The 23,589-nt window shown below is 43.8% G+C and overlaps 1 protein-coding gene across 1 annotated transcript in view; it reads right to left on the bottom strand.

Moving 5' to 3' along the window:
• Positions 1 to 23,589, bottom strand: part of LOC148136926 (polyunsaturated fatty acid 5-lipoxygenase-like) — a 75,462-nt gene that overhangs the window by 32,493 nt on the left and 19,380 nt on the right. Inside the window, exons 6-8 of the mRNA XM_087982707.1 lie at positions 16,663 to 16,769; positions 9,445 to 9,614; positions 6,014 to 6,157 (exon numbers count right to left, since the gene is read on the bottom strand). Coding sequence (XP_087838833.1) covers positions 6,014 to 6,157; positions 9,445 to 9,614; positions 16,663 to 16,769 — 421 coding nt within the window. The remainder of the gene's footprint in view (positions 1 to 6,013; positions 6,158 to 9,444; positions 9,615 to 16,662; positions 16,770 to 23,589) is intronic.

The raw sequence follows: 23,589 nt of genomic DNA, 5'->3' as shown, positions 1-23,589 counted from the left end.
GCCCAAACTGCTTGTTTTTAAGAGACACAAAATGGCCAGAATTTAAAGAAAAGCCTGCTTCAGCAATTTAGTGAAACAATAATGCCTTTGAAAATAATTTATCCCAAAGACTGCAGAAATTGCCCTGATAAAAAAAAAATGAACAGTTTGAAGATTTGTAACAAACACAGATTAAATAGTGAAATTGAAACTTATATAAAAAAAAACTTTGGAGGATTGCCAAACTATGTCAAGTACTTAATTTCAGTCTCATTAAGGGAAGGATGTCGTCCAGCTATAAAAACAGCAAGGTAAAAACAAGAACTGCAGATGCTGGAAACCAGAGTCTAGATTAGACTGGTGCTGGAAAAGCACAGCAGGTCAGGCAGCATCTGAGGAGCAGGCAAAAGCCCTTCATCTATTCCTGATGAAGGGCTTTTGCCTGAAACGTCGATTTTCCTGCTCCTCAGATGCTGCCTGACCTGCTGTGCTTTTCCAGCACCACTCTAATCTAGACTATAAAAACAACAGTTAAAGTTACCTTGTAGAAATTCACTGTTTCTTTGAAATAGATTCTAGTTTAAGATACTTTAAATAATCATCGAAATGAATTTCAACACCATTTTAAAAGTTTATAATGAAAACACTAAGGGAAAACATTAAAGAGATGCCTGGCATATTTTGTTTCATTAGCAAAAGAGTGTTAACAGTAGAAGTAATTATAAAAAGTTATAATAAAATTAATATTATGAATTTTGTAACAGAATCAACTGTCTTTTATATAAAAGACACAAATGGAATTCGATAAAGATAGCAAGTACAATGAATAGTAGAATTCAAGCAGTCCTTAGATATGAGCAAATCAGAGACATGACCACAGGAGGACAGCTGGTAACTTTGGAAAGCAACATAGAAAGATCCCAAGGCTTACAGATTACAATGAATGTTAAACATCACGAAAAAAACTAAGGGAACCTAGGGTTGTCTGTAGGCATGCCCATCACTGATCCGGTGTTTTACAGGATTGGTTCCATAGAGGAAAAGGGAAGCGCACAGTAACTACTTTGTGTGAAAACTGTAATAAAACATGTATAAAAATACTGTTTCTTACTGTAAAAATGAGTGTGCTACTGACCTCTCTTCCGATCTGAGCTGCAGATTAAGGAATGATTTTGTTCAAACATAAGAACACAAGAATAGGCCATCTGGCACTTCAAGCCCACTCCACCGTTCAATAAGATCACGGCTGATCTTTTCATGGCCTCAGCTCTACTTACCCGCTCTCTCACCATAACTTTTAATTCCTTTACTGTTCAAAAATTAACTATCTTAGCTTTAAAAATGTTCAATGAGGAAACCTCAACTCCTTCACTGGGCAGGAGCATTTCACAGATTCACAACCCTCTGGGTGAAGAAGTTCCTTCTCAAGTCAGTCCTAAATCTGCTCCCCCTAATTTTGAAGCTATGCCTTCTCATCCTAGTTTCACCTGCCAGTGCAAAAAACATCCCTGCTTCTGCCTTATCTATTCCCTTCATAATTTTATATGCTTCTATAAGGACCCCCTCATTCTTCTGAATTCCAAAGAATATAATCCCAGAGGACTCAGTCTCTCCTCATAAGCCAACCCCCTCAACTCTGGAATCAGTTTTGTGATTCATTCCAGAATCACTCCTCTGCACCCCCTCTAGTGCCATTATATCCTTTCTCAAGTAAGGAGACCAAAACGGCACGCAGTACTCCAAGTGTGGTCTCACCAGTAACCTATACAGCTGCAACATTACACTCAATCCCTTTAGCAATGAAGGACAAAATTCCCTTTGCCTTTTTAATTACCTTTTGCACCTGCAGACCAACCTACTGTGATTCATACACAAGGAGATCCAGGTCTCTCTGCTCTGCAACATGTTCAATGCTTTACCATTCAAATAATAATCCTTTTTACTGTTAGTCCTACCAAAATGGATGACTTCACAATTATTTATAATGTGCAGGTGCTGGTGTTGGACTGGGATGGACAAAGTTAAAAATCACACAACACCAGGTTATAGTCCAACAGGTTCATTTGGAAGTACAAGCTTTTGGAGCACTGCTGCTTCATTAGGTAGCTAGTACAGGTCACTAACTATGTGATGAAGGAGTAGTGCAGGTGACTAGCCACCTGATGAAGGAGCAGCACTCCAAAAGCTTGTACTCCCAAATAAACCTGTTGGACTATAACCTGGTGTTGTGTGATTTTTAAACTTTGTTCACATTTATTAACATTGTACTGCACCTGCCAGACCTTTGCCCACTCACTTAAACTATCCAAGTCCCTCTGCCAAGTTTCACAGTCCTCTGCACACTTTGCTCTACAACTCATCTTAGTGTCATCTGCAAACTTTGACACACTATACATGGTCCCTAACTCCAAATCATCTATGTTCTCACGTTGTAGCCAGATTTGGGAAAAATCCTTTGGCCCTCTCCCTGCACTAACTGGTTTTTGCTTGAATAAAAGTCCATTATGTGCCTGAATCCTGTCTGCTTCCTGTGTCTTTGTCCCCGGTCAGGGGCCATGTTCCTACAGCAGATATAGAGTTAGGCCACAGATCAGCAATGACCTTACTGAAACTTAAGAGGCTGAATGGCCTACTACTATTCTTATGTTCTAATAATGATTTGGAGATACTGGTGTTGGACTGGGGTGTACAAAGTTAAAAATCACACAACCCCAGGTTATAGTCCAACAGGTTTAATTGGAAGCACACTCGCTTTCGGAGCGACGCTCCTCCATCAGGTGATTGTGGAGGGCTCGATCGTAACACAGAATTTATAGCAAAAATTTACAGTGTGACGTAACTGAAATTATACATTGAAAAATTGATTGTCTGTTAAGCCTTTCATCTGTTAGAATACAGTGGTAGTTTCACTTCTTCCATGTGTAAATCACAAAACCTTTTTTTTAAAAGTTGCATTCTTGGGTTAGCTGTTAGATAATGGTGATAGCTAGACAGTATGTTGAAGGTGTTAGCCCCCTGTGTTCTCTGTCTATGACCTGATGTTTGGACTGATTCTAATCTAAAAAGTGAGATGACAGAGTTTTACATAAATTCATGCAGTTTTTGTGCTAAGTACAATGTACCTCTGCAAGTACAAATTCACCCCACAAAATATATGTGTGCATGTGGGTCTCTGTCTGTCTGTGTGTGTCTGTCTGTCTGTCTAGGGTGGGGATTGTGAGTGTAAGAAAGCGTGTGCAGTGAGTGCAGAGTGTCTCAAGTCTGTGAGGGGGTGCATGTGTGAGTGTGGGAGTATGTGTGTCTATATGGGTGTGTGTGGATGTCTGTGTGCGCGTCTGTGTGTACCTGTGTCCGTGTGTATGTGACAGTGTGTGTGTGTAGGAATATCTGTGTGTGTGTGTGTGTGTGTGTGTGTGTGGTGCAATGGTGATCACCTGTAATGTGACATGAACCCAAGGTCCCGGTTGAGGCCCTCCCTATGGGTACCGAACTTAGCTATCAGCCTCTGCTCGGCCACTTTTCTCTGCAGCCTGTTCACATTTTTTCCCTCCCAGTTGGGGAACACTTCAGTGGTCCAGGACATTCAGCCTTCGGGTGACCATCCTCCAAGAAGGACTTCGGGACAGGCAGCAGAGAAAGGTGGCCGAGCAGAGGCTGATAGCTAAGTTCGCTACCCATAGGGAGGGCCTCAACCGGGACCTTGGGTTCATGTCACATTACAGGTGATCACCATCGCACTACACACACACACACAAATATTCCTACACACACACTCTCACATACACACAGACACAGGTACACACAGACGCGCACACAGACACCCACACGCTCCCACACTCACACATACACCCCCTCACAGACTTGAAACACTCTGCACTCACTTGACAAAGACCCACATGCACACATATATTTTGTGGGGTGAACTTGTACTTGCAGAGGTACATTGTACTTAGCACAAAAACTGCATGAATTTATGTAAAACTCTGCTATCAAACTTTTTAGATTAGAATCAGTCTAAACATCAGGTCATAGACAGAGAACACAGGGGGCTAACACCTTCAACATACTGTCTAGCTATCACCATTATCTAACAGCTAACCCGAGAATGCAACTTTTAAAAAAAAGGTTTTGTGATTTACACATGAAAGAAGTGAAACTATCACTGTATTCTAACAGATGAAAGGCTTACAGACAATCAATTTTTCAATGTATAATTTTAGTTACATCACACTGTAAATTTTTGCTATAAATTCTGTGTTACGATCGAGCCCTCCACTATCACCTGATGAAGGAGCGTCGCTCCGAAAGCGAGTGTGCTTCCAATTAAACCTGTTGGACTATAACCTGGTGTTGTGCGATTTTTAACTATGTTCTAATATGTTACATCCCCGAGGCCAATTCACTTCAGAGAACTCATGCAAAACATTGTTGCTACAATCTTGAATTAATGACAGACTCACTCAATTAAATATAATGTAGAAGATAAATTCAGGAGCACAAGAGGTTAGAAGTGAAGCATAGTTCTTAGAGTTCTACTGCTGGACAGATGAAACAAGGGGGAAGGCCAAGGGTTAGCAACTATTGTATAAGAGTGTAAGTGTTAGAAAGGGTTAATACTCAGTGCCTTACAGACAAAGCTTTAGGAAGGCAACTCATGCAGGCAACAGCTGGAAGAGCTGAATATGAGTCGATACTATGGCATACAGCTCCAGTAAGGGTCAAATAAGTAATTTAAGACAAGATTACAGACCCGGAAAAAGAAGAATGAAAGTGATAAAAAGGCAGATTTGAAGTCTCATAGACAAGGCCTAACAGGAATACAAAAATGGGAAACTTTTAATATATTAAGATAGCGAAAAAGGCAGGACATTAATTATTACAAGTGTGGTACAGATAGGAGGCATTTATTAAAACCACAGACAACGGAAATCATTCAGGAAATGTCATGAATGAACCAGGAATTATTAATAGAACTGTACACAAGGAGAATCAACCAGAATACATATCATTATTAAAGCCACAGATAGCAGGATTCATTCAGTCAAGCCATTAAGGAGACAAGAGTCGCTATTCTCAGGATTACTTCAGAAATGCTACGAAGAAAAGTGGAAGCCTTCACTTTGACTCCAAAGACACAGGAAACCCAACAGTGGCAACATTAAAAGTCTTTTGAACAAAGAATATAAATAGTTATATTACGAAAATGTTGTATCAGAAATATTGCCAGGAAGATTCAACTTCAAGGACGCGCCAAATAAAACAGTTGAATATCTTGAAGAAAAATCATTCTTAATATACAAAATTGCTTCCAAATTACCTACAAAATCAGAAGCCAAACAAAGCAATTGATGAGGCAAAATTGTCTATTATATTAGCAAAGCCTCAAGTGTTCTTCAGGGAAATATGTGATTCAGGCATAGTTCTTTGGCAAAAAGATACTTACATCAATGATATCTCACTAATTTCAAGCTTCATACAGGGGAAATCTATATTGTTAGACAGTGTATCATGGTTGGAAACACAGCATACAACGAACAACAAAGCAGTGACATGGTCTACACTTTCTTTTTTTGTTCATTCATGGGATGTGACCATTGCTAGCTGGGCCAGTATTATTGCCCATACCTAATTATCCTGGTGAAGGTGGTGGAGAGCTGCTTTTCTGATTGACGCTGCCTTTGAGGTGTATGAACCCCCAAAGTGCTGTTAGGAAGAGTGTTTGCGGATTTTGATCCAGCAACACTAAAGCAGCAGCTGATATAGTTGCAAATCAGGATGGTGAATGTCTTAGAAATGAATTTGCAGGTGGAGGTGTTCCCTAGTATCTAGTGCCTTGTCTTCCTCAGCAGTAAAGTTCACAGGTTTGGAAGGTGCTGCCAATTGAATCTTGGTGAGTTACAGCAGTGTATCTTACAGATACTACACACTCCCGCTACAGAATGGTGTTAGTGGTGAGAATCACTCATATAACATGGTGGTGCACAGTGATAATTATCCATAAAATAAGAAGCAATGTGGGTCTAAAAAATCCTACCTGGATAGCAATGGGTATCATGTAGTTCTTTTCATTACGGTAAAGCAGGCAGATGGGTGCTGCGGTGTACTGCTGCACACCATCAATTACATTGGGGGCCATCCCATCCAAGATCTCATAGTTGACAATATAGATATTCCCATTCTGTAAGAAAGGAGGATAGTTCAATAATCAGACACTGTCTGAATACATTATCGATGTGCATCATCTTATACTGTGTGAATTCCAATGCTCTCCTGGATGGCCTCATACGGTCCATCAATGGAAATTGAATCCAAAACCTTGTCCCTCTTTATTCTAACTTGCACCATGTCACATTCAACATCACCTCTTGTGCTCTGCATGGGCTCCAGACACAACAGCATCCCAATTTTAAAACTCTGATCTTCATTTTTCAAATCCCTCCATTGCCTCACACCATGCCACTCTCTTTAAGCTCCTCCAACCATACGAGCCTTCGGAGATCTGAGTTCTCCAGAATCTACTGCAACTCAGTGCTGTCCTGGTTTCTTTTTGTTTGTCTCATCAAAAACAGATGATGGAGAGCATGAGGAGCCGGGAGCCAGCCAAAGCTCCACAGGTTCTCCCCATGAGAGAACGATTGGCTCCAGGTTTTTTCACCTCCTATCATTACAGTGCTTGATGCAAACAAACATGAAATTCAAGTGAGGGTTTTATAACACTTACATTCTTCATTGAATCAAAAGTTCTCTCGGCAATTGCAGGAGAAATCAAATTCCAACGCTGTCCTCAGTAAAAACTATAAGCCCGTTAGTTTAACCTCTCACCCACAAGGTGCAATGTTAAACGACATGGAATGCAGCAAGGAAGGTACATAAGTCGGTTAAGAAGGTACATGGGATAATTGCCTTAATTTGTCAAAGCACTGACTACAAGAGCAGGGGGGTTATGATGAAGCTGAATATAACATTAATTAGCCCATAGTTAGAGTGCTGTGTGCAGTACTAGTCCCCTGACTATAGGAAGGATATGACTGCCCTGGAGGTGTGCAGAAGAGAGTCACCAGGATGTTGCCTGGCATGGAGTGATTCAACAATGAAGAGAGGCTGGGTTTTCCTCAGAGCAGAGAAGGCCAAGTGCTGAGAAATGGGATTAGAGTAGCTAGGTGCTTGATGATTGGGGTGGATACAATGGGCTGAAGGGTTATTTCTATGCTGTCATACTCGATGGCTCTGACCATGTGGGTGAATGTAAAAGATTCCCAATGCTCTTTGTGAAGATAGACAGTGGAATTCTCCCTGTTGTTCTTGCTAATACCTAACCCCAATGAAAAGCAACAGCAACAAATTAATTGATCTTTCTCTCATTGCTAATCTGTACAACATTGCTATGTGAAATTAAAATGCATTATTTGCCTACATGGCAATTGTGATTGCACCCCCAAATGTAACTTCATGGGTGCATAGCTCTTTAGGATGTGAAAATGGTATCTAAATGCTTGTAATGTTACTAGACGGAAAATTCCATATTCCAAAAATTCATAGGACAGTTACAGCATAGAGAAAAGCCATGCAGTCTGTTGCCTGTGCTGACTCTGCAAAAGCAATTCACCTTATCACACTCCCCCATAATTTCCCATCATTTTTTTATCTTTGTGGAATGATCCAATTCCCTGCTGAGAGCCTTGATTGAACCTATTTCCCTCACACGCTCAGGCAGTGTATTCCAGATCCTAAGCACACCTTGTTTCTTCTAGATCCTGCTCTTGTTGCCATGACTGCTTTTGCCTTTCATATTAAATCTGTGTCCTTTTGGACCTGGATCCTCCCACCAATGGGAACAGTTTCTCCCTGTCCACTCTGTCCTGGCTCCATCTGATTTGGAACATCCTGAATGAATCTTCTCTCAGCCTTCTCTTTTCAAAAGGAAGTCGTCCCAAGTTCTCTACTCTATCTACATCGCTGAAGTTCCTCACCCTGGGAAAGGATGTATATCTTGTAAATTCTTGGAAAGCTTTTTGCCAACGTCACTCGTGTTTTCGCATCCCTTCTAAAATCTAGTACTGAGAATACTTCATTTGAGGCCAAGCCTGTGTTTGCTGAAAGATCACCATAGCTTTCTTGATTTTATCTTCTGTTTCTACTTATAAAGCCTTGAACCCCAATTTCGCTGTCGCCTCCAGTGATTTATGCACACAGTTCCCAGAGTCCTTTGCTCGGACACTCCCTTAAAGGCACATACTACTTAATGTGCACTGTTGAGTGTTCAATTATAGTTTACCCATATTTTTTACATGTTAATTCTGCATGTTGTGCATATAGACTGTATCACTGTTCTGATGCACATCAAAGTCTATTGTTGTTTGTTCAAAACTGTGGAACTTCAAGGCTTGTTCTGTTAGCAAGACCTATGCACCCCAGATTTCATCTATTTACAGGTTTTGAGCCAGATTGTTATTTAAATTCTTTGAAAGTAGCATCTTGCCAGGCCATTTCAGAGATCAGTAAAGAGTCAACCACATTGGCTGTGGGTCTCGAGTCAAGCTTAGGCCAGATTAGATAAGGACACCAGATTTCCTTCCCCTAAAGAACATTAATGAACTAATAGAATTTTTATAACAGTGTATAATAGCGACATGATGATTGTTACTGAGACTACCTTCCAATCCCACATGTATTAATTGAACTTAAATTTCACCATCTGCTGAGGTGGAATTTGAACCTGTGTCTTAGCCTGATCTGCATCCAAGGCAGTATCGCCATGCCACCTCCCCATTCTTAAACTCTTTTCTCTAGTTGTAGTCTCGTTCTTCAGAGGAAACATCCTCCAGTCTGTTCCAGCTCTTATATGTTTCAATAAGATTGCCTGTGCCCATCTCCAGTGGGTTTAGGCTGAACCTGTTTAACACTCTCATCGTAAGATAAGCCTTCCAACTCAGGAGTGAGTCACATGGACCTTCTCTCAATTTCTTCTAAAGCAACTGTATCTTTCAGGGATGAGGAACTTCACTTATGAAGATAGATTGAAGAAGTTGGGACTATTCTCCTTGGAGAAAAGAAGGCTAACTGTAAATCTGATAGAGATTTTCAAACCATGAGCGGGTTGAATAGAGTAGATAGAGAGAAACTGTTCCCATTTGCGAAAGGAACGAGAATGATCGGGCATAAATTTAAAATAATTTGTAAGAGGTGCAAGTGTAATGTGAGAAAAACGTTTTTGCTCAGTGAGTGGTTTGGGTATGGAATGCACGGCCTGTAAGTGTGGCACAGATGAGTTCAATTGAGTCACTCAAGAGAGCATTGGATGATAATTTGGATAGAAATAATGTATAAAAATGTGGAAAATAGCAGGAGATTGGCAATTAGTAATTATGATTATTTGAAGAGCTGGTGCAGACAAGATGAGCAGAATGATCTCCTTCAGTACCATAACACTTTGATAATTCTCTGATAGATTGAAAATAAATGTACCTCCATTTCTTGCTTCAATGTGGAGTTCCTGAGAGATATCTTGACCATATCATCTGTCACACAAAAGTTCGGTGGGATTTTCTTGCATTTCTCAATCAGGACTGGGTTGAAGCCGTTCAAGAACTGGTTTCCAAAGAACCAATCCTCCTTCCAATGATCTTTGGCAAATACTGAGAGAGATAGAAAAAAATTAAAAGTTAATATTCCAGAATTACCAAGGTCCTGTTAACAACAATTTAAAGCCAACTCAGCAGAAGCCTTGGTGAACACAGGCGATCCCTCCTCATCAGACAAAATCTCTGTCACTCAGTATTAATGGTCAAACTCGTTCCTCTCTGGTACATAGTAACATACTTTGAATAAACAGTGGGCATGTTTCGTCATAAATTGAAGAGGCTTTATTGATATTAAGAATGAAGTTTCAACCCAACCTAGAGCAGAGAGCAGCTTTTCAGTTTCATGTTCTATCTTGTGCTTTCTGAAGAATTTTGAAAACTCTGCCCGCTTCTTCCAAATGCTGTGGTCCTCTCCATTGGGACCATCTGAGATGCTTTGGATAGATTCACTGTCAGCAATCTGACTTATCGATATCAGTCTAACTTACTAATACCAAGTGGGAATAAAGCACACACAATGTCTTTGGCAGAAAAAAGACTCTATCTTCTTTCATGCATGAGGTTTATACTTCATAGCTAGTTACATTACATTTGAGTTACATAAAAATCTCTTGGCTGCATCAAAGGTACATTTCATTGATAATACCTGATGATGTATTAATTCCTTATTTCTATGAATAAAAGCCAATACAATGTGTTTCATGACCGCAGGATCTCCAAAAATGCTTTACAGTCACTAAGATACCTTTTTTGAAGGGATATAACAAAGGAAATGAGGCAGCCAATTTGCACATCACAATTCCCATAGACAGCAGTGTAACAATAACAAGGTTATCTATGTTTTTAAAGTTGTTTGAAAGACAAATATTGGGCTGAACACCTCTATTCAAGGAAGTAGACAATCAGAAAGCAGAAAAGTACAGGCCAGTTAGCTTAATATCTGCCATTCAAAAATATTATACTGCATTACTAAGAAGGTAGTAGCATGATTTTTAGAAAATCATAAAACAAGTAGGGTGAACATGGTTTTTGAAAGGGAAGTTATGTTTGATAAATTTATAGGTGCTCTTTGATGGTGTAATAAGCATGGGAGGTGGCAACGCCAGTGGACTGGCAATCTAGATTAGGTTATATTAGATTCCCTACAGTGTGGAAACAGACCCTTCGGCCAACAAGTCCACACCGACCCTCCGAAGAGTAACCCATCTAGACCTATTTTCTCTGACCAATGCACCTAACACTATGAGCAATTTAGCATGGCCAATTCACCTGACCTGCACATCTTTGGACTGTGGGAGGAAACCAGAGCACCCAGAGGAAACCCACGCAGACACAGGGAGAATGTACAAACTCCACGCAGACAGTCTCCTGAGGCTGGAATCGAACAGGGTGACATTGACTGGTCAAGGCATTCCCCTGAGAAATGAACTAGCAGAAGTTGTCAACTATTTTGTTGATTTGAAACAGGTCCTTATCCTGTATGTAGAATCACACAATCATATAATACAGAACAAGCCCTTGAGCCCATCAAGTTTGCACCATTATATCTAAACTAATCCCACTTTGCAGCACTTGGCTCATATTCTTGAATATTATGACATTTAAACTTCTCATTCAAGTACTTTTTAAAGGTTGTAAGATTCCCATCTCAACTACCCTCCAAGGCGATGTATTTCAGATTGCTGCCATCATTTGGATGAAAACCATTTCCTTTAACCTCCTCTACACTTTCTACTTTTCACCTTAAAATTATGCCCCCTTGTTATTGAATAAAGGGATGCTACCCACCCTGTCCATATCACTCACTATCTTTCCATCACAATCAGGACGCCACCCTGCTCAAACTTCACCACTTCAAAAAATAAACAACCCAAGCTTATTCAGCCTCTCTTCATCACTAAAATACTCCTTCCCAGGCAACATCCTGATGAATCTCCCCTTACCCCTTCCAGTGCTCTTTCTGGCTGAAAATAAGATTTACTAAAGTGTTTACAAACTTATTAATATTAATAAGTTGGATGAGGGGTCAACCAATTGTACTGTAACCACGTCTTCTGATGGTTCAAAGATTGTCAGGTGAGCAAGTTGTGAGGTGTTTACAAAGAGTGTACAAAGGCCCACAGATAAAGTTAGTGGTCAAAAACACTGGAATATGGAGTATAATGTGGGAAAATGTAAGGTGTTTTACACTGACAGAAAGAATAGTAAAACAGATTACTATTGCCCCACAATTTCTCAGTGTCCAGTGCCTTACTCCTGCTCCTTGGATGCTGTCTGAACTGCTGTGCTTTTCACCACCACTCTAATCCAGAATCCTTAATGGATATCCACCAGGACGGATCATCACAAAGAGATTCCCCTGGAGGACAACCACTTGAATTGATACCTCTGAGGTTGCTGGATGGAACCTTTTCTACCTTTTCAAGGTGCTGGAAACTGTGTCGAACCTCTCAAGCTGTGTACCTGACATGGAACATTCACTGTGAATATCAAGAATGTTAAAGTTGTACTGAGTTATCTCAGAGTGGCACATGCTCTACGGTGGCAAATTGAACTGGATTGTAATCTCTGCAGTTCTCATATCACAATGCTTTGTTATGCACTTTCACAAATGTTATCAATAAAATGCATTTTTGGAGCAAAAGTGTCAAATACTGTTGGCAAGAAACCAGATAAATATGGTCATTAGCAGATCATTAGCTGTGGTAGCTTCCTACATGCCTTGTTTTCTACATTCCAATTCCATTCAAAAATATTTCATTCAATATAAAGTACATTGAGAGATCCTGAGGTCATTAATCGCCCTATAGCAATGCAGGTTCTTTCTCTCTAGCTAGTCTCGCGGGTGTAACAAATATTGTACTGTTGATATTCCTGATGAAGGGCTTATGCCTGAAACATTGACTCTCTTGCTCCTCGGATGCCGCCTGACCGGCTGTGCTTTTCCAGCACTGCACTCTTCCACCGTTGATATTTTTGTAATACTATTTCACAGTATGAGCTCTTCTAGTTGGGGTGACAATGGCCTCGTGGTACTGTCACTGGACTAATAATTCCAGAGACTCAGGCAATGTTCTGGGGCCAAGCTTCAAATCCTGCTATGGCAGATGTTGTAATTGAAATTTAATAAATAGCTGGAATTAAAGAAGGCTAATGATGACCATGAAACCATTGTTGGCTATTGTAAAAACACATCTGGTTCACTAGCATTCTTTAGGGAAGGAAAATGTCCTCCTTACCTGGTCGGACCTACATGGTTAACACTTAGCCGCCTCTCAAAAAAAGGAATAAAACCATACAGACCACCTGGCACTGACGAAGGCCCTGGAAACGACAATGGCAATCTCAGCCCTGCTGCAAAGTCGTCCTTCCTAACAACTGGGAGTTAGGGCCAAAATTGGGACAGTTGTTTCACAGATGTGTCAAGCAACAGCCTTATATAGTTATACTCATAGAATCATATCTTACAGACAAAGTCCTAGATACTAACATCGCCATTGCTAGATTCTGGATCAGTGGTGCTGGAAGAGCACAGCAATTCAGGCAGCATCCGAAGACAGGCAAAATCGACGTTTCGGGCAAAAGCCCTTCATCAGGAATAAAGGCAGAGAGCCTGAAGCGTGGAGAGATAAGCTAGAGGAGGGTCGGGGTGGGGAGAGAGTGGCATAGAGTACAATAGGTCAGTGGGGAAGGAGATGAAGGTGATAGGTCAGGGAGGAGAGGGTGGAGTGGATAGGTGGAAAAGGAGCTGGGCAGGTCGGACAAGTCCGGACAGGTCAGGGGATCGAGTTGCTGGAGGTTAGAAGCTAGGATGAAGTGGGGGAAGGGGAAATGAGGAAACTGTTGAAATCCACATTGATGCCCTGGGGTTGAAGTGTTCCGAGGTGGAAGATGAGGCGTTCTTCCTCCAGGCGTCTGGTGGTGAGGGAGCGGCGGTGGAGGAGGCCCAACACCTCCATATCCTCGGCAGAGTGGGAGGGGGAGTTGAAATGTTGAGCCACTGGGCGATTTGGTTGGTTGGTGCGGGTGTCTCGGAGATGTTCCCTAAAGCGCTCTGCTAGGAGGCGCCCAGTCTCCCCAATGTAGAGGAGACCGCATCGGGAGCAACGGATACAATAGATGATATTAGTGGATGTGCAGGTAAAACTTTGATGGATGTGGAAAGCTCCTTTGGGGCCTTGGATAGAGGTGAGGGAGGAGGTGTGGGCGCAGGTTTTACAATTCCTGCGGTGGCAGGGGAAAGTGCCAGGATGGGAGGGTGGGTCGTAGGGGGGGCGTGGACCTGACCAGGTAGTCACGGAGGGAACGGTCTTTGCGGAAGGCGGAGAGGGGTGGGGAGGGAAATATATCCCTGGTGGTGGGGTCTGTTTGGAGGTGGCGGAAATGTCGGCGGATGATTTGGTTTATGCGAAGGTTGGTAGGGTGGAAGGTGAGCACCAGGAGCGTTCTGTCCTTGTTACGGTTGGAGGAGTTGGGTCTGAGGGCGGAGGTGCGGGATGTGGATGAGATGCGTTGGAGGGCATCTTTAACCACGTGGGAAGGGAAATTGCGGTCTCTAAAGAAGGAGGCCATCTGGTGTGTTCTATGGTGGAACCGCTCCTCCTGGGAGCAGATACGGCAGAGGCGGAGGAATTGGGAATACGGGATGGCATTTTTGCAAGAGGTAGGGTGGGAAGAGGTGTAATCCAGGTGGCTGTGGGAGTCGGTGGGTTTGTCGAAGATGTCAGTGTCAAGTCGGTCGACACTGATGGAGATGGAGAGGTCCAGGAAGGGGAGGGAGGTATCAGAGATGGTCCAGGTAAATTTAAGGTCAGGGTGGAATGTGTTGGTGAAGTTGATGAATTGCTCAACCTCCTCGCGGGAGCACGAGGTGGCGCCAATGCAGTCATCAATGTAGCGGAGGAAGAGGTGGGGAGTGGTGCCGGTGTAATTACGGAAGATCAACTGCTCTACGTAGCCAACAAAGAGACAGGCATAGTCTGGAGGAAGTGGGAGGATTCAAAGGAGAAATTGTTAAGGGTGAGGACCAGTTCGGCCAAACGAATGAGAGTGTCGGTGGAGGGGTACTGTTGGGAACGTCTGGAGAGGAAAAAACGGAGGGCTTGGAGGCCCTGGTCATGGCGGATGGAGGTGTAGAGGGATTGGATATCCATGGTGAAGATGAGGCGTTGGGGGCCGGGGAAACGGAAGTCTAGGAGGAGGTGGAGGGAGTGGGTGGTGTCTCGAACGTATGTGGGGAGTTCCTGGACTAGGGGGGATAGGCAGTGTCGAGGTAGGTAGAGATGAGTTCAGTGGGGCAGGAGCATGCTGAGACAATGGGTCGGCCAGGGTGGTCAGGCTTGTGGATCTTGGGAAGGAGGTAGAACCGGGCAGTGCGGGGTTCCCGGACTATGAGGTTGGAAGCTGTGGGTGGGAGATCTCCTGAGGTGATGAGGTTCTGTATGGTCTGGGAGATGATGGTTTGGTGATGGGGGGTGGGGTCATGGTCAAGGGGGCGGTAGGAAGAGGTGTCCTCGAGTTGGCGTTTGGCTTCAGCGATGTAGAGGTCAGTGCGCCAGACTACCACTGCGCCCCCTTTGTCCGCTGGCTTGATGGTGAGGTCGGGATTGGAGCAGAGGGATTGGAGGGCTGCACGTTGTGAGGGTGAGAGGTTGGAGTGGGGGAGGGGGGTCGACAGGTTGAGGTGGTTAATGTCCCGGCGGCAGTTGGAAATGAAGAGGTCGAGGGCAGGTAATAGGCCAGCGCGGGGTGTCCAGGTGGATGCAGTTGTTGGAGGTGGGCGAAGGGGTCCTCGGAAGGTGGGCGGGAGTCCTGATTATGAAAGTAAGCTCGGAGGCGGAGGCGACGGAAGAATTGTTCGATGTCACGGCGTGTATTAAATTCATTGATGCGTGGACGGAGGGGGACGAAGGTGAGTCCTTTGCTGAGGACTGATCGTTCGTCCTCAGTGAGGGGGAGGTCTGGGGGGATGGTGAAAACTCGGCAGGGCTGGGAGCTGGTGTGGGTGTAAAGCTGGGAGTGCGGGCAGAGCCAGTAAGTGGAGTGGGTGTGATGGTGGGGGGAATGGGGGTAGAGTCATGAGCAGGGGTAGTGTTCCCCTCGGGGTTCTGGGGGGTGGGGATAGTGACAGTGGGGTCTGTGGGGGGCGTGTCAGCAGAATGCAGGTGAGTGGCGCTGGTGGGGTCGGAAGTGGTAGCAGACACGGCAGTAGGGGTGGCGGAAGTCACTGAGCGTGTGGCATCGGCAATGATGTGAGGGCCGGAAGTGGCTGTGGGAGTGGCCATGATGGGGGCAGAAGTGACATCATCAATCAGCGTGGGGGTGGTAGCTGCATCAGCCGCATGGCTAATGGCGTTTCCGAGGCCAGGGGAATCTTCTGGAATGTTCAAGGAACGCTGGTTATGGAGCTGGGTAGATAAAAGTTTGTTGTACTTACAGTTTTTGATGTTTGAGATGGAATTGAAATACTGTTTGTTGAGAGTATGAATTCTCCTGAGGATGTAGTACAGAGTGGGTCCTTTGCAAATCTGAGAGAGTGTGGCCCTCAGCTGAGACAGGGCAGACTGTAGAGAGGTTAGGTATTGCTAGTGTCTGTCCCACCAGTATACAGTAAAGGTGGTGGTACAATAGTATGCAATTAGGAGGAAATTGCCCTTGAGGTCCATTGACTCTGAATCCAATGAAATCTTATGGCATCAGGTTCAACATGGTCAAGAAACCTCCCATTGATTAGCCTCAACTTCTCGACTGATGAATCAGTCCTCCTGAATGATGACTAACACCTGGAGGAAGCACTTGGGTCAATGTACTCTGGATGGGAGACTTGTGAGACCATTTCCATCTAAAAGACCAAGGGCAGCAGATACATAGAAACACTACCCCCTTCAATCCACTCATAAGCCTTTCCTTCAGTGGCAATGGGTCAAAATTGTGGAACTCACTTTCCAACAGCAGTGTGGTCCTACATCCCATGGACAGCAGCAGTTCAAGAAAGCAGCTCACCACCATATTCTCAAGGGACAATTAGGGATGAATAATAAGCCAGTGACACCCACATCCCATCATGGAATTTAAAACATCTTTGTTTGCAAATCTCCTTTACCTGCAATGGTTTTGCTGACTTTCCAAAAGATGTTATCAAAGTCCTCAACGGTAGTCCAAGGGAGTTGTAATCCCACCAAAATCTTCTTCAGTCCCAGTTCTGCAAAACTAAAGAAATTGTGATGAAGGTTTATGAAAGATGTTATTATTCAGGAATTTGAAAATGAAAAAAAACATGGATGTTAGTTATCAGTTATAGAGTCAGAGAGTCATAGAGATCTACAGCATGGAAACCGACCCTTCGGTCCAACTCATTCATGCTGACCCTGTATCCCAACCTAATCTCATCCCACTTGCCAGCAACTGGTCAATTTATCTCTAAACCCTTCCTATTCATATACCCATCCAGATGCCTTTTAAATGTTGCAATTGTACCAGCCTCCACCACTTCCTCTGGCAGCTCATTCCATACACATGCCACCCTCTGTGTGAAAATGTGACCCCTTAGGTCTCTTTTACATCTTTCCCCTCTCACCCTAAACCTATGCCGTCTAGTTCTGGGCTCCCCCATCCTCGGGAAAGGGCTTTGCCTATTTATCCTATCCATGGTCCTTATGATTTTATAAACTTCCATAAGGTCACCCCTCAGTCTCCGAACCTCCAGGGAAAACAGCCTTAGCCTATTTAGCCTCTCCCTATAGTTCAAACCCTCCAAACCAGGCAAAAGCCTTGCAAATATTTTCTGAACCCTTTCAAGTTTCACAATATTCTTCCGATAGGACATATACCTGAATTGCATGCAATATTCCAAAAATGGCCGAACCAATGTCCTGTACAGCCGCAACATGACCTCCCAACTCCTGTACTCAATACTCTGACCAATAAAGGAAAGCATCACTCTCCTCTCGACCTGCGAATCTACTTTCAAAGGACTATGAATCTGCACTCCAATGTCTCTTTGTTCAGCAACACTGCCTAGGACCTTACCATTGAGTGTATAAGTCCTGCTAAAATTTGCTTTCCCAAAATGTGTACCTGACATGGAACATTCACTGTGAATATCAAGAATGTTAAAGTTGTACTGAGTCATCTCAGAGTGGCACATGCTCTACGGTGGCAAGTTGAACTGGATTGTAATCTCTGCAGTTCTCAAAATGTTGCACCTTGCATTGATTTAAATTAAACTCCATCTGTCACTCCTCAGCCCATTGGCCATCTGATCAACATCCCGTTGTAATCTGAGGTAACTTTCTTTGCTGTCCGCTACACATCCAATTTTGGTGTTATCTGCAAACATACTAACTATATCTTCTATAAATGACCAAAAGTAGAAGACCCAGCACCGATCCTTATGACATTCCACTGGTCAGAGGCCTACAGTCTGAAAAACAATCTTCCTCCACCACCCTCTATCTTCTACCTGCGAGTCAGTTCTGTATCCAAATTGTTAGTTCTCCCTTTATTCCATGAGATCTAATCTTCCGAACCAGTCTCCCATGGGGAACCTTGTTGAACACCTCAATGAAGTCCATATAGATCACATCCACCGCTCTGCCCTCATCAATGCTCATTGTTACTTTTTCAAAGAACTCAATCAAGTTCGTGAGACATGATTTCCCACACACAAAGCCATATTGACTATCCCGAATCAGTCCTTGTCTTTCCAGATACATGTAAATCCTGTCCTTCAGGATTTCCTACAACAACTTGCCCACCACTGATATCAAGCTCACCGGTCAATAGTTCCCTGGCTTGTCCTTACCACCTTTCTTAAACAGTGGTACACATTACCCAACCTCCAGTCTTCCAGCACCTCACCTGTGACTATCGATTATGCAAATATTATGAGGGGGCCAGCAATCACTTCCCCAGTTTCTCACAGAGTTCTAAGGTACACCTGATCAGGTCCTGGGGATTTATTCACTCTTATGCATTTCAAGACATCCAGCACCTTCTCCTCTGTAATATAGACATTTTACAAGATGTCACCATCTATTTCCTTCCATTCCATATGTTCCATTTCCTTCTCCACAGTAAACACTGATGCCAAATACTTATTTAGTATCTCCCCCATCTCCTGCGGCTCCACACAAAGGCCACCTTGCTGATTTTTGAGGTGTCCTATTCTCTCTCTAGTTACTCTTTTTTCCTTAATGTATTTGTAAAAACCCTTTAGATTCTCCTTAATGCTATTTCCAAGATAACTTGTTTATTTTTAAGAAATGGTCAGAAAGTCATTACAAAAAGAGAGAACTAGCCTTTTTAAGAAAGCATGTGACTTCACCTATGTGCTCAAGCAGCTGCTGCTAAGTTTATTGCCATATGAGGTAACCTATACTTGTATTGAAAAACCGTCAGCCTGGAAATGGTCTCATAGCCAAGATACAGCCATTAGGGAAGTGAAGAAGAAGCTATCATCATCTAAGGTGACATGCGACGCCTCCCCGTGTGGTATCGGGGTTGTGTTGGCTCATTGGTGGCCCAGAGGAGAGGAATGCCCAATACCATATGCTTCCTCGATATTGGCTGATGCATAATGAAAATATGCACAGATAGAGAAGGTAGGTTTGGTGGTCATCTTCGGTGTGAGAAAGTTCCACCAATACCTTTATGGTCTTAAGTATGTAATAGTAATGAACCACAAACCCCTGCAAGGGCTACTTAAAGAGGATAGGACTCTGCTGTCCACAGCTTCAGGTCAAAGTCAGTGTGGACTCTTAATTTGAATGTGTATGGGAGTCCAAGTAGCAAATGCGGATGCTTTGAGCCACCTCCCACTGACAGATACACCACTGGTGGTGCCGCCACTAGAAGAATCCTTTCTGGACACACTTGCAGTCACTGCTGACAATATCAGACTATGGACATGAAAAGATCCATCCTCGCAAAACTAAAACAGCTGGTGGTGGGGAAAACAAAAGGGCCATCACAACCAGAACTGAAACACTCAGGAAATGGTGAGACCAAATCACCACAGAGGACTGCATATTATTTTGGGGCGCAAGAGTGATTGTCCTGAATTAAGGTTGTCACCAGACACTGTCTGAACTCCAGCAGGGTTTAGATCAGAGTGGTGTTGGAAAAGCACAGCAGGTCAGGCAGCATCCGAGGAACAGGAAAATCGACATTTCGGGCAAAAGCCCTTCAGCAGTGAACTCCAGCAGGGTCATCTGAGTGTTTCCAAAATGAAGATATTGACAACAAGTTATGTCTGATGGCCAGGATTGGATGCTGACATAAACACTTTGGATGGGCAGTGCCCAGAGTGCCAAAAACGGCAACATTTATTGCCAGCAGCTCCCCCACATTCACAAGAATGGCTGGGTAAAACCTGGACTCTGTTACTAAACTGGTCTGTTCATCAGCTGTATGTTCTCAGCCATTGTGGGCACCCATTAAAATTGGTTGGATGTGCATTGTCAAACATGGGGACACAATTGAAAAGCTGTAAGCTTTTGAGCTTGTGCAATACACGGACTCCCAGAGATGTAAGTCACAGACAACAGGTCTTCATGTAGCAACAGGGAATTCAAATATTTCCTAAAGTCAAATGGCATTCAGCATGTAAGGATAACTCCTATACCATCCATCATCCAATGCCCTGGTGGAAAGAACAGTCCAAACTTTTAAGACAGACTTAAAGGAACAGCCTACGGCTTCACTTGATACCAAACCATCTTGGTTCCTGTTTGATTATCAGGCCACCCTCATGGAACTACAAGGACAGCTCCAGCAGAGTGCTAATGGGGAGAAGACTCTGCACCAGGTTAAACCTGAACTTCCCGGACCTGGCGGCGGACGATTAAGCAGCATCAGGAACACCAAATGCTAGACACAAGACTCCTCTAAGCGAGAGAGGCAGTTTACTTCAGGGGGCAAAGTCTGGTGTCGCAACCACGGAAAGGATCGGTGCTGGGTCCACTACTTTTCGTCATTTATATAAACGATTTGGATGTGAACATAGGAGGCATAGTTAGAAAGCTTGCAGATGACACCAAAATTGGAGGTGTAGCGGACAGCAAAGAAGGTTATCTCAGAATACAACGGGATGATGATCAGATGGGCCAATGGAGTGGCAGATGGAGTTTAATTTAGATATATGCAAGATGTTGCATTGTGAGAAAACAAATCTTAGCAGGACTTATACACTTAATAGTAAGGTCTAAGGGAGTATTGCTGAACAAAGAGACCTTGGACTGCAGGTTCATCGTTCCTTGAAAGTTGAGTGGCAAGTGGATAGGATAGTGAAGAAGACGTTTGGTATGCTTTCCTTTATTGATCACAGTATTGAGTACAGGAGTTGGGAGGTCATATTGCAGCTGTATAGGACATTGGTTCGGCCACTTTTGGAATATTGCGTGCAATTCTGGTCTCCTTCCCATCGGAAGGATATTGTGAAACTTGAAAGGGTTCAGGAAAGATTTACAAGCATGTTGCCAGAGTTTGAGGATTTGAGCTATAGGGAGAGGCTGAACAGGCTGAGGCTGTTTTCCCTGGAGGGTCGGAGGCTGAGGGGTGACTAATAGAGGTTTATAAAATCATGAGGGGCATGGATAAGGTAAATAGACAAGGTTTTTTCCCTAGGGTGGGGGAGTCCAGAACTAGAGGGCATAGGTTTAGGGTGAGTGGGGAAAGATGTAAAAGAGACCTATGGGGCAACGTTTTCACGCAGAGGGTGATGCGTGAATGGAATGAGCTGCCAGAGGAAGTGGTGGAGGCTGGTACAATTGCAACATTTAAAAGGCATCTGAAAAGGTATACAAATAGGAAGGTTTTGGAGGGATATGGGCTGGGTGCTGGCAAGTGGAATTAGATTGGGACGTGTTGGAGCGAAAGGTCTGTTTTCGTGCTATACATCTCTATGACTCTATAACTCTAAACGGGCAAGAGGCATGGTCAACGTAAGGTAGAGTTTCGTGATGTACAAGGTTCAGGTAGGAGAGGGAGTCCTGCACAAGAGCTTGGACTACATGAAGGCTGCAACCACAAATCAGGCAGGATCAAAACATATCCCTTCAGAATATCTGGCAAGGCTGTCAGGACCCTGGGTTCTCCCCCTCCACCGAGTGTCAATGAAACTCCTGAGGATGAGATGGACATAACAGATATTGCAGCCCAACACTGTTACAGTCTGAAGAAGATGAATTTCTTCCGAGGCGCTCCAGATATAACATGCCGGCTATGGTCCAGTACATGCCACCAGTATCGGAGGCAGAGTCGGAGGAACCAGATTCATCGCAAAAATGTCTCAGGAGAAGCTACAGTAAAAAGAATGGGCCTACTCTCAGGACTTAGCATGGGTGAGGATTTACTGACTGGAACGAGATCAGGCAGTTGGACATCCTTGAAGGTGAGTTCCCTGACTGGGGCTGTTAACACGGTCAAATCAGGGATTCCTGGCTGATATAAGCAGGGGTGTCAGGGGGTCCTATTCATTCTCGGAGCCAGCTCTGAGCTAGCTGGGTCAGTATCATGTACTATTCACATGTAAATAAAGGGTGACATGGTGACAGAATACAAGCCTTCCTGGAGTTATTTTACCCAGGATCAAACTGAGAACTCAGGAATACCTGGCCCAGTAACAAAGCCTTTCCCAGCATTATACAGAACATTAGTCAGAACGAGGTCACATCTTAATAAGCATTGGCTTCGATGCTAAATTTGCAAGTATACCTGTCATCAAGAATCACAGAATTCCTACAGTGCAGAAGGTGACCATTCAGCACATTATGCCTGCACCAGCTATCTAGAGTCAGAGAGTCATAGAGACGTACAGCATGGAAACAGACCCTTCGGTCCAACCTGTCCATGCCGACCAGCTACCCCAACTCAATCTAGTCCCACCTGCCAGCACACGGCCCATATCCCTCCAAACCCTTCCTATTCATATACCCATCCAAATACTCTTAAATGTTGCAATTGTACCAGCCTCCAACACATCCTCTGGCAGCTCATTCCACACACGTACCAGCCTCTGCGTGAAAATGTTGCCCCTTGGGTCTCTTTTATATCTTTCCCCTCTCACCCTAAACCTATGCCCTCTAGTTCTGGACTCCCCGACCCCAGGGAAAAGACTTTGTCTATTTATCCTATCCATGCCCCTCAAAATTTTGTAAACCTCTATAAGGTCACCCCTCAGTCTCCGCGCTCCAGGTAAAACAGCCCCAGTCTGTTCAGCCTCTCCCTATTTCTCAAATCCTCCAACCCTGGCAACATCCTTGTGAATGTTTTCTGAATCCTTTCAAGTTTCAGAACATCTTTCCGATAGGAAGGAGACCAGAATTGCACGCAATATTCCAACAGCGGCCTAACCAATGTCCTGTATAGCCGCAACATGACCTCCCAACCCCTGTACTCAATACTCTGACCAATAAAGGAAAGCATACCAAACACCTTCTTCACTATCCTATATACGTGCGACTCCACTTTCAAGGAGCTATGAACCTGCACTCCAAGGTCTCTTTGTTCAGCAACACTCCCTAGGACCTTACTATTATATAAGTCCTGCTAGGATTTGCTTTCCCAAAATCCAGCACCTCACATTTATCTGAATTGAACTCCATCTGCCACTTCTCAGCCCATTGGCCCATCTGGTCCAGATCCTGTTGTAATCTGAGGTAACCCTCTTCGCTGTCCAGTACACCTCCAATTTTGGTGTCATCTGCAAACTTACTAACTGTACCTCTTATGCTCGCATCCAAATCATTTAGTAAATGACAAAAAGTAGAGGACTCAGCACCGATCCTTGTGGTCACAGGCCTCCAGTCTGAAATACAACCCTCCACCACCACCCTCTCTTCTACCTTTGAACCAGTTCTGTATCCAAATGGCTAGTTCTCCCTGTATTCCATGAGATCTAACCTTGCTAATCAGTCTCCCATGGGGAACCTTGTCGAACGCCTTACTGAAGTACATGTAGGTCACATCTACTACTCTGCCCTCATCAATCTTCTTTGTTACTTTTTTAAAAAACTCAATCAAGTTTGTG

This window comes from Chiloscyllium plagiosum, unplaced genomic scaffold (genome assembly GCF_037043375.1).
Source record: "Chiloscyllium plagiosum isolate Xiang-an unplaced genomic scaffold, Cpla_swu_hap1 HiC_scaffold_44, whole genome shotgun sequence".
Taxonomy (NCBI): Eukaryota; Metazoa; Chordata; class Chondrichthyes; order Orectolobiformes; family Hemiscylliidae; genus Chiloscyllium; species Chiloscyllium plagiosum.
This window is presented reverse-complemented; position numbering and strand designations above follow the sequence as displayed.